General features: G+C 48.1%; 1 protein-coding gene across 1 annotated transcript; it reads left to right on the top strand.

Annotated features, from left to right (window-relative positions):
• Positions 1 to 5,879: 5,879 nt before the first annotated feature.
• VAX1 (ventral anterior homeobox 1) lies at positions 5,880 to 10,986 on the top strand. Its single transcript, XM_039709223.1, has 3 exons — positions 5,880 to 6,117; positions 7,819 to 8,006; positions 10,140 to 10,986. The coding sequence occupies exons 1-3, from the start codon at positions 5,880 to 5,882 to the stop codon at positions 10,476 to 10,478; spliced, it is 765 nt and encodes a 254-aa protein (XP_039565157.1). The 3' UTR covers positions 10,479 to 10,986.
• The last annotated feature ends 695 nt before the right edge of the window (positions 10,987 to 11,681 follow it).

Genomic DNA, 11,681 nt, shown 5'->3' with positions numbered 1-11,681 from the left:
GCTCCAGGCGAGCTGGTAAAGCTCACTCCCCTCTCAGGAGAGGGTGAAATGAAGGCAGAGGGAGTTTGAGTGCCCAGGTACTGGTGATTACAGAGGCAGTCAGTGACATGGGTGAGGCTGAAACCAAAGGCTCTCAATCTGCTGTCAGAGAACAAACAGTATTTCCTCTCAAATCACAGTTTTCCCTCACGGAAACAATCCTGTCTCAGCCCTGTTCAGATGGCTTGCATATGCCATGGGCATGATACAGGCAATAAAGCTTTGTAATAAGCTACTGTCCAGATTGATAACTGTAAGGAGCATCTCATAATGACCACAACATGATTAGTCATGATACATGTGTGATACCCATGCTCATTATTACTGGCCTCCAGAACAGCGCTGCTGAGTCCTGCCAATGTGCTCAGTTTAGTATCTGGAAGAGACAATACTGCAATTACTGCCAAAGTATGCAGGAAAATTTAGAAGCAGCTGGTTGGGGATTCTGCACCAGGCTGGCAATCAGGAGCACGGCAAAGCATGGGAAGGTAGGAGCTGCAAGGGCTAACTTAGACTATCTGGATCAATGCTTTATTTGAAATAGGTCTCTGGGTGTGCCCAATTATTTTACACAGTTGTCTTGCAGAACAGAAGGCATGCATGGGACACTGGCATGAAGAACACACCACCTGCATGGGAGCTGATGGAGCCTGTTTGGAAGCAGCTACATCCCAATTTCACACCAATATTTGATGTTGGTTCCCGCTTGTAAGGCAGAGAGACATTTTCTTTTTCTTGCTGTTGTACCCATTAGATTTCTTGTGAGTCTGTGACATTTAATTTCATGTACATCTTTTATGTCATGACCCAGGGACCCACGTGCCATTGAAAAACACAAATGTGCGTGAGCATCAGTCCTTGGAAACTCTGGGAAAGTGGAATTAGAGCTGTTTCCAGCCATGCATACTACCACAAACACGACAACCTTACCTTCCACACAGAGAGCTGAACTGAGTCAAAGACTTCAATCCTTTCCTTCAAAGACAGTGTAAATTTTCCAGGTAGAAACACATTTCTGTTCTTCAAGGATGATGCTTCCCTGTGTGGGAGGAGTCCATTTTCCAGGCTCTGTTGCAGGAGCTGAAGGCAATTCACACTGGAACAAATCTCTATCTGCAACAGAGGGCTTAGCACATGCCTTCTAAATGTCCCCTAAATACACAGTAATATGTACATTTTGAAACTTCCAGAGTCCATCTTCTGTGGTAAGGAAATGTCCTCGACAGCAGCGAGTAACTGCAAAAGCAAAAGAGCTGTTAATTATGCTGTGCACTTTGTTTTGAGAAGGTGCTCAATGTTCCTGCTGGTAAACATATTTCTGAGACTTGTGGGAAAGAACTTTCTGGTGAGCCTTCCTCTTGATGAAGACCTTCTTCTTCTTCTTCTTCTTCTGCACTGACACAGTGTCTCTCACACTGGACAGGAATGCCCTGTCCAAGAGAATTGTAACATTGATGCACAAAATAATAAGTTTTTTCTTGTCTCTTTATAGCAATTCCTTGACATTACCACACGTGTCATTATGAGTAACCACCATACTCTCTCTTAATTGGAAATAACCAGGAAGTTGTTCAGCCCCAAGGTATCAGTTCATGTACCCTGTGCTAAACAAGTATCCAAAAAAGGCCTAACAGCTCCTTACCAAAGGCATCTGTAAATTCAAAAGCAACAAAACAATCAGGAAAATTAATGGAATAAAAATCTGCTTCGGGCTATTAAACCCTGAGATAAATCTGTGAGTCAGAAGATCTCTGAACCATGCTTTCCAGCTTGAAACTTTTACTTTCATCAACAAAGAAGAGCATAAGAAGTAGTAGCCATAATGTACATCTCTTCTGTACATGAAATAAAGATAAAAATAACATAAATAATGGCAGCCAATGAGAGACAGATTTTTCAGTCTTCTACATGCTAATGCAAACTAATAAAATTGTATTTGAAAAGCAGCAAGGTCTACACAGCAAAGCACAGCCAGGGAGTACCTGTGCAGTGTGCTAAGGCATTTTAAGCATTATTTGAAGGGAAAAGAAGTAACCTTTAATCTGCTTATCAAGTGACACACCAGTGTAGATGTGAAAGTGCTGAAGCCACAGACACACCTGAAGTTATGGCAAAAATAACACATTATTTCCTGAAAGAACATAGCACCCAATAATGTGCACTGTGCTAAGGCATTTTAAGCATTATTTGAAGGGAAAAGAAGTAACCTTTAATCTGCTTATCCAGTGACACACCAGTGTGGATGTGAGAGTGCTGAAGCCACAGACACGCCTGAAGTTATGGCAGTAAGAGAGGGACACATTATTTCCTGAAAGAACATAACATCCAATAATCGTTTAAGCATATTGTGGGGGAAAAAATTAAGGAGAATAGGTGAAAGGAAATTTAGTGACTGCTGAACTAAAGAAAACGTTGCTTTTCTGAAGGGTAAAATTCTGATTTTCCCAGTGCTCTTCTGGATGTTGCTATTTGTTGCAGATGAGCGGGCCTCAATTAAAGTAACTGAGCTGTGTTTGGACAGGCTTGTCTGCTCACTACAAGTTTCCTGCAGGATTAGACTCATTATTTGAATTTCCAGACCTTCAACAGTGCTATGTTCATAATGTGTGAAAGCAAATTTAACTGATCAAATTGGGAAAATTCTCTTTATACCACTGAATTCTATGGACAAAAAGATCATTCAAATGTACGTATTGTAATATAGCATAAGTAGAACAAAATTCCCCTGGTCTTTATTGAGCTTTGGATCAGGGACTTGTCAAAAAAAAAAGCCAGATTATCACACAAATATAATATTTAATCTCCAGATTTTCTGCTTCAAACAGTGTAATTGAGTTCAATAGCTCCATGTTTATTATTATGGCATATGCATAGAGATTAGCATAAAGAAAACTATGGGGGGAATGTCATACATACACCCACACACCTATGCAAATATAATTCTAATTGCCTCTGCATTTCACAGTAAACCTTTTACAGGAATCACTACGCCTATTCTGTCTAAAATAAAATGTGTTAGGTAGAAATGTTTGCAGCAGAACTTTGTTTTGTTTAGCATTAAACAGCCATGTCCAGCTGGGACTGTTGGTGCTGCCTTGCCTGGCACACACACATGTGTATGTTTACCTATATCACACAACAAAGCTGCCCTGCCAAGCCCAGCCTCTACTTCAGCTACATTAAAAATTTCCCTAATCAGCACCCACTTGTTGCATTTCCTTTTGAAAGACCAAATCTGCCTGAAATGTATCGGAGATTTCCTGGTATCCTGTCACCCAACAGGCCTTTGAACAGCACAGCAAACCCATGGAGGAAATGCACTCTTCCATCCTCTCTCTGCAGCTGGATGAAGCCTGCACAGGGGGCTGGGGTTTATTTGGGGTAAGGCTGCCATACAAGCAGGAGCTGATAACAACAGAGCACCACAGATCACTGAGATGCACTGGCTGTAAGGAAAAAAGAAACCTGGTCCATAATGAGGATGTTCCACGTCTGGTTGTGTGTATAAATACAGTTGAAATGAGAGGGTTTGATGAAGATCTTAGGCACACCTCACCAATCTCAATCTGGCTTTTCAGGCAATGTCAATATAAATAAATTATGGAGATTTGTGGAAAAATGACAAAGATTTGAGATTTCCACTAAAGACAACTCACTGAAATGTACCTATGAACTGCCATCTTATTTTTCTTTTTATTATTTTCTCTTTTTTTATTTTTCCCTTTAATTTTTTCCTTTCCTTTCCTTTCCTTTCCTTTCCTTTCCTTTCCTTTCCTTTCCTTTCCTTTCCTTTCCTTTCCTTTCCTTTCCTTTCCCCTGTCCTTTTCCACCCTCCCCACCCCCCGTTCTTTTTTTGCCTCCCATGAATTTCCTGTTTACGGTGATTGGGCCCCAGCACTGGATCCTTCCCTCCATTACTCCACCTTGGACAAAGATTGTGTCCCATGGGATGAGGGTGGGTGGTTTTTCCACCAGCAGAGGCAGGATGAGGCCCATGGAGCTGAGCCAGGGCGCCGTGCTCTGCTTCTCCCATCTGCACCAAGCCACGGGGCTGGCCCTGCCTGCTTCAGGTGGGTGGAATTCCCAGGCAGGCAGAGGACGAGGCAGGGAACAGCCAGCCTGGTGGATACACCGCCATTTGTGCGAAAAATTCTCAGGGAAAATTCTTTCTCTCCCTCTCAGGCCCCTAAACTCTTTGTGAATGGGGCCAGTGCAACATGTGGCCTTTCACCTCGCCCAAGAACCACTGCCAGACAGCCACACTCAGAGAATTGTTTGTTAATAGTCCAATTAGATAATTGCCATCTTTCACTCCTTTTGCTCTACATTTCCCATAAAGGAATGAATAAGGAGAGAAGCATGAAGAGGGCTTCTGCCCTGCAAGGTGACAAGAAGGACTGGAGCATGCTCTTTGCACAAGGCCATTTGCTTGAATTGAATCATTGTAGCCTAATCAATGGTCTTATTGGATTACTGGCTGTTGCGGTTCTCAAAGATATTGTAGCAGAGACAATGAAATAGCTAGAGTAAAACTTTTTTCTCCTTTAGTGGATCACGCAGTTGAGATTTTTCACGGGCTATCTCTCTCTCTCTCTCTCTCTCTCTCTCTCTCCCTCCTTCCCTCCCTCCCTCCCTCTCTCTCTCCCTCTTTCTCCCCCTCTCTCTTTCTCCCCCCTCCTGGATCCACTGCACACAAAGCTGGCTCTTTTTTTTTTTTTTTTTTTTCAATGAGCAGGCTCTGCGAATAGGTTCAGTGTTTGCGAAGGTGCAGAATTAGCAGACACACATGCATGCACACATACACACACACACAGAGGGAGAAGCACAAAAAGCAAGTATCGGGACTGAAATAAGGAGAGGTAGGAGTTTAAGATGGCTGTCTGTGGGGAGATGTGTTAACGAGGATTTCTGCTGGCCAAGATAACCTGCTTCCTTGGAGAGATCTGCCTGGAGGAAGAACTTTTTATGTGTGTGCGTTCCGGGGATCTGTTTGTTTGTTTACAACTCAGGGGGCTTTTTTTTTTTTTTTTTTTTGCTTTTTCTTCACCCCCCCTGCAACTGCATTTTTTCAGCCTTTCCTAGCAGCTTTATTCAGATTTATTTGGCGTGCTTTGGAGAAAGCCACTATATAATCGGGAGGTCAAAGGCAGACTGAAGAAAGTTAATAATGGCTGCTAATGGTGCTAACAATTCAGGGTGAATCTTGTCAAAAGTTGGGTTTTTTTCCCTCTCCCCCACCCTTTTTTTCCTCTCTCCTTTTTTTTTTTTTTTTTTTTTTTTTCTGGAAGTCTCAGTCTTTTGATTGTGTGTTTCCTGAAAGCAAGACCAATCATTTCAGTTTATTCACTGGCTAAACTCTACTTGATTGGGGACAAGCACACAAACCATCCATTACGATCTGATATATTATCCAAACAATTTAGTGTATTCATGAGGTAACCTAAATGTGGAGGCTGCAAAATTACCCGTAATCAATTGAAACAGCGAGTGCGCGTCCCTCTGTGTGTCTAACAACTACATGTCTCTGTAATAAGGCAGACATTAAATCATTTTAGAGTTGTACTGTTGAGTACCTGATCACTGGGCGCTCTGGGAAGCTGGACAGTCACATTAGGACGCTGGGACTGAGGAAGCCGCTGCTTTTCCAGTGGGATAAAACCCGATCTTCCTTACTCAAGGTGCTTTACAGATCCCCACCGACCTCACCCTAAGTCGTGCAATATCCAGCATAGACTTCGTCTTCTTCTTCTTCTTCTACTCTTCTATAATTTTTTTGTTATCGTTGTTGGCGCTTTTTTTTTTTTTGGTGTTTTTTTTTTGTTTTGTTTTTATTGCACTACATGTTTGGGAAACAAGACAAAATGGACGTTAGATGCAGTTCAGAGACTGAAGCTAACCGGGTCTCGAAGAACGGACATAAAGAGGGCAAGGAAAGCAAAGGGTCTGAAGGAAATATTTCTACTTCTTTTTTGAAGGATCAGCAAGGGACTTTTTCTGCCTCTGCAGCTACGGAAGGTTGTAATAAAAGTAAATCTAGTTCGGCTGATCCGGACTATTGCAGGAGGATCCTAGTTAGAGGTATGAGTTTGAGGTGTTTGGCGAGGGTGGGGGAAGGTGAGCCGCGCTCACGCCCGGGAGATGGGTTGATTTTGTCGCTTTGCCTTGGGTCTGGCCCTGGGTTTGAAAGCCCTTCCTAGGGCTGCGGGGGAGAGACCCCGCTCCCGGCCGGGCCGTGCCCTGGACCCCGCTCCCGGGGGTTTTATCCCGGGGAATTTCCGCCGGCGTCTCGGCGAAAAGTTAAGCCGCGGTGGTTCCTCCCCGGCGCTGCCCCGGAGCGGACCAGCCCCGCTCTTTGTTGTTTTGTTTTTTTCTTTCCTGCTTTGCAGCTTTCCCGGGGTGCCCGTGCCCGCGGGGAGCCCTCCGGGAACAGCGTTCCCTCTGCCCCGGGGCCGGGCGCGCTCCTTCCGCGGCCGCGCATCCCGGCGTGGGGCTGCGGGCAGCGAGGCCCTCTCGGAGGGCACAGGTTCCCTCTGTGCCCCCTCTCTCCGAGTCCGGCAGCCCGCAGGAAAGGGCTGTTTTAAAATAGCCGCCGGCCTTAAAATAAATGGAGGAATGACGGAGGCGTTTATAATTATTATTATTTTTTAATAGTTATGCGTTTAATTTTCCTCAGTCTTCTTCCCGTCTCCTCCCCTTCTCGTCTCTAAATCATCTTATTCTTACTCCCCCCCCAAAAAAAAAAAATTACCTGAAGAAATTTCAGTTTTATTAAGGTGCGTTTTGGAGGAGGAGGGAGAGAAGAGAATCGGAACAAAATATGTGGGAAGCAGGCCTTGAAAGCCAGAATTAATCCTTACGCCACTGGCTGACCCAGAGAAGGGTCAGATTAAAATGATGTGATTGTCTCTGATTTAAAACGTACCGAGGAGGTAAAATTACGGCAAGTAAAGTTGGGAAGGCTTTAAGGTAACCCGAATCTGGCTCTAGCATGACAGTCGTGTTAATGAGATTTGTCCCGCTTTCCTTCAGTCGGGGCTACCAGAAAAGTGAGGTTTCTGCGGGCTGGTTGGTGCCTTGGTTTCTTTCCCTCCCCACCCCCCCTTCCTTTTTTTTTTTTTTTTTTTCCCTCCTGCTTCTCGTTGCCAAAACCCCAAAGCGGCAGCGGTGCAGGGTGGGCTGGAGGTGTCCCCACGTTCACAGTGGCAGGCAGCCAGGTCGGGGCACTGCTGCCTCGGAAAGCCTTTTTTTTTTTAAATTTTTTAACATTTTTTTTTGGAAGCATGAGAAACTTGTTATTAAAAAAAATAATAAGAAGTGTTTTATATTTTGGGGTGGGGGACGGAATGTGTATGGTGGCTACCAGCAAGTCCTAGCCCAAGGGGAACAAAGAGTAGCCCTGCACTCCAGGCACAAAGCCTGGCCTGAAGGATCTCTCTCTCCCCAGCTTCCCAGAGGGGCCGTGAGTGATGCCGCAGTGTCGTACTGTGAGTGCAATATATTCAAAGTAATTTTTAAATGGGCTGAGGGGATTAATTATAGAGGCCTGGGCCCACATCGCCCCCTCCTTCCTTCTCTGTTGTGGGTTTTTTCCTTCCGTGGGTGCAGTGGCCAGGTGCAGAGCCTCAGTCGCAGGGACCCTGCTCCATCCCGACTCGTGTCTCGGTCCTGAAGGCGCTGGGGACGGCTCTTTCCCTTGGAAAAATTAGAAAGCATAAAAAGGGAATGAAAAGCACAGAAGGGTTGCCTGGGTATGAAGCTGACTGCGCCTTTCTTTGCCAGATGCCAAAGGTTCAATCCGAGAGATTATTCTACCTAAGGGGCTTGATCTGGACCGTCCCAAGCGGACCCGCACCTCCTTCACGGCCGAGCAGCTCTACCGCCTGGAGATGGAGTTCCAGCGCTGCCAGTACGTGGTGGGGCGGGAGCGCACCGAGCTCGCCCGCCAGCTCAATCTCTCCGAGACTCAGGTAGCGCCTGCAGGACGGGACCCGCGCCCGCCCTGCCCTGCGGGACCCCTTCCCCTCCCGGCCCGGGCATCTCCGTGCCCTGCGCGCCCCAAGGACGCGGCCCTGCGCGCCTCCTGCGCCCCCAGCGCAGCCGAGGCAGCCCCGAGGGGCCCACGCGTGTCCGGCCGGGGGAGGCATCCCGCCGCGGCATGGAGCTGAGGGGCTCGCGGCTGAGGAGTCCCGGCTGGGGACCCCTAACTGCGTGTGCCCCTAACTCCGTGTGTCCCTAACTCAGTGTGTCCCTAACTGCGTGTGCCCCTAACTGCGTGTGTCCCTGAGTGTGTCTCTAACTGCGTGTGCCCCTAACTCCGTGTGCCCCTAACTCCGTGTGTCCCCAACTGCGTGTGCCCCTAACTGCGTGTGCCCCTAACTGCGTGTGCCCCTAACTCCGTATGTCCCTAACTCAGTGTGTCCCTAACTCCGTGTGCCCCTAACTGCGAGTGCCCCTAACTCCGTGTGTCCCTAACTGCGTGTGCCCCTAACTCAGTGTGTCCCTAATTCAGTGTGTCCCTAACTCTGTGTATCCCTAACTCAGTGTGTCACTGAGTGCGTCCTTGAGTGTGTCCCTAACTGCGTGTGCTCCTAACTGCGTGTATACCTAACTGCGTGTGTCCCTAACTCAGTGTGTCCCTAACTCACTGTGTCCCTCACTGCCTGTGTCCCTAACTGCGTGTGTCCCTCAGTGTGCCCCTGAGTGTGTCCCTAACTGCGTGTATCCCTAACTGCGTGTATCCCTAACTCCGTGTGTCCCTAACTCAGCGTGTCCCTAACTGCGTGTGTCCCTAACTGCGTGTGTCCCTGAGTGTGTCCCAGAGCGTATCCCTAACTGCGTGTTTCCCTAACTCCGTGTGTCCCTAACTCAGCGTGTCCCTAACTGCGTGTGTCCCTAATTACGTGTGTCTAGGGAAGGGGACTGCTGCCAAGGGGGTCCCTCGTGTGCCTGCACCAGCCCCACTGGGCTCACCCTGGCCTGAGGGTCTCGGAGGGAGCTTGGCCACGAAGCCAAACTCCTGCCGGGCCGGGAGCGGCTCCCCCGGCCCGCGGGATGATCCGCTCGGGCCCGCCAGGCTCGGTGCGCGGAGCCGGCCGCCCCCGGGCGCGGAGATTGCGCTGTTGCGGCCGGGGAGAAGCGAGGGGAGGCCGAGGCGCTCCCAGCCCGCAGCAAGCGGGATGCAGGCGCTCAAACTCGCAGAGGGAGATGGGCACCTTCCCCCGGGGCTGCCGGGCTGGAGACGCTCGGCCTGGGCTTTCCTGGGTATGAGAGATCCAGGGATGGGGCTGAAGTTTGGGCCGTATTTTGAGTCCTTGTGTGTCCGAGGGGGAGAATCGCTCCTCCACCCTCCAGGGCAGAAAGGCCGGGGACCGACAGCAGGCCTACAACTCTGTAAGAGCGCGGGGAAGCATCCAAAAAGTCCAAAGTTCTTAAAGCCGGTTTCGTATTTCCACAAATCATATAACAGTAAATTTTCCTGACACGATAATTAGCTTTTTTCTTTCCTTGCCGGATAGGAGTGACAAGTTCAACAGCTTGTAGGTTACAGAACCTGCCATGGGTGGGTTTTGTTGTGTTTTGGTTTGGTTTTGGTTTTGTTTGTTGTTTTTTGGGTGACTTCCAGAATTCCCTTTAAAAGTTGAATATTATTTAAAATTATTTGGGGGTGGAGAGAGAGTGTCCAGTTTGGAATTCGGGCAAGAAGCTCATTGCTGCTGTTACCCCCAGCAAGGGCAGTCGGAGCGGGCAGCGGCTGCTGGGAGCCGCGGAGCGCCCGGGGCTCCGGCCGAGCCGGCTTAGAATAAAGCGGTGAGAAAGGGCTGGCTCCGTCTCCCAGAGAATTCCCGGCCTGTAGTAAACTAGGACGAAGCGAGAGGTCTGGTTAAAGATGCAGAACGAAAGGCCCCGGGGTCACCCCGAAACCGGGAACAGACGGAGGGTGTGGGGGGTTGCGTTCCGTGCCGGTGGCTTTGTGCGTTCTGGAAGCGCTCCCCGCTGCCAAGAGCGTGCGCTCCCTCCCCCGCAGCCTCCCCCCGCCCCGCGGAGCCGCGCCGGGGTCCCGGGGCGCCCCGCTGACCCTGCCTCTCTCCCCGGCCCTGCAGGTCAAGGTCTGGTTCCAGAACCGGCGCACCAAGCAGAAGAAAGACCAAGGCAAGGACTCCGAGCTGCGCTCGGTGGTGTCCGAGACCGCCGCCACCTGCAGCGTGCTGCGGCTGCTGGAGCAGGGCCGGCTGCTGTCCCCGCCGGGGCTGCCGGGCCTGCTGCCGCCCTGCGTCTGTCCGGGCGGGAGGGGCGGTCGCGCTGTCCGGGAAGGGACGCAGAGGGTCAGCGGCCGGGGCGAGGCTCGGCCGGGCTCCCTTCCATCGGCTCTGGCCAAGGCCGAGCCAGGGAGCGGCGTTTCGGAGAGAGGAGGATGGAGCTGCCAGGTGATGCCCGTTTAGGGGTGGTTTTTTTTTGTGTCTCCCGGACTCAGTGATTTGTAAGCACAAAGGTTTTTGGGGCCCCGCCTGTGGCCCCCGTGTACCCCCACACTCGCTGCACTACAGCCCCGAGCGAGCCCTTAGCACCCGTCAGGAAACCCTCCAGCAACTTTTCTTTTTCACGGGAAATCTTGAATGTGGGAAGGGCCGAAACGGACTGAACGTACAGTCACGAATAGGGGAGACAGAAGCCAGTGGCTGCAGAAATTTTGCATAAAATTGTCTCTTCCTTCGAGATAACACAACGTTCCCCCCCCTTTTCCCCCTTTTTTCCTTTCTTTTTTTTTTTTTTTAATTTGAATTCCGACGGGCCTGTCCCGCAAAGCTTATCTGCAAAAACAAGTCTGCAGATAAATCACGGAACTCACAAATCTATTTGTATCTAGACCTGTTGCGATCGTAATTTTAATTTTTATTGCTCTGTTTGATATTTCCAAATAATTTCAGTGTTCATCTAAACACAAAAAAACCCTGTAGCCTTCCTTCCTCCTAAAACAACCCTCTCGCAAATCGCTCACACTTCATTTAAAACGAACGTAAAATATAAAAAGCGTATCTTTTATTGTTATTTTTGTACTTTAAAACATATCTATGTAACAAACTTCTTTTTTTATTTCATAATTCTTACTGCTATTTTCTCCACAAACATATGTATTTCACCTTCTAGTATTCTGAATCGAATATTTTCTGTTCAATTTTGGTACTTGAATTTGCCACAAAAGGGATGCTGTACGTAGGTAGTTCTTTGGGGGAAAAATTTATTTACTTTGGTTTTAAGTTTCTTTTCTTTCTTTGAACTTTAACACATGGCGTTTACAAACTGTATAAATACGTGCCACCAAACTGTAACCAAAAAAGAAAAAAAAAATTACAAAAAGTGGAATGGTTGCTGTAGAATATAGAATTAACTATAGACTGGACAGAAGGAGCTGGATGAAAAGAAAATAGTAATTTTATTGTAAATTATTTACGTCTGAAGTTTCTAGGCAACTAGTCGAAAAAATAATGAATGAATCGAGCGCTGAGCCCTTGCTACTAACTTTTGTTCTGAATGTTTTGGATATTTGGATGTTTTGTATTTATGTGGTGAGAGTGAAATATATTATATCTATATGATGACGGAATTAGGTGTATTTTCGTTTTATATTTGCAGCACCCAAATTG

Source organism: Passer montanus, unplaced genomic scaffold (genome assembly GCF_014805655.1).
Source record: "Passer montanus isolate IOZ18808 unplaced genomic scaffold, ASM1480565v1 scaffold21, whole genome shotgun sequence".
Lineage (NCBI taxonomy): Eukaryota > Metazoa > Chordata > Aves > Passeriformes > Passeridae > Passer > Passer montanus.
This window is presented reverse-complemented; position numbering and strand designations above follow the sequence as displayed.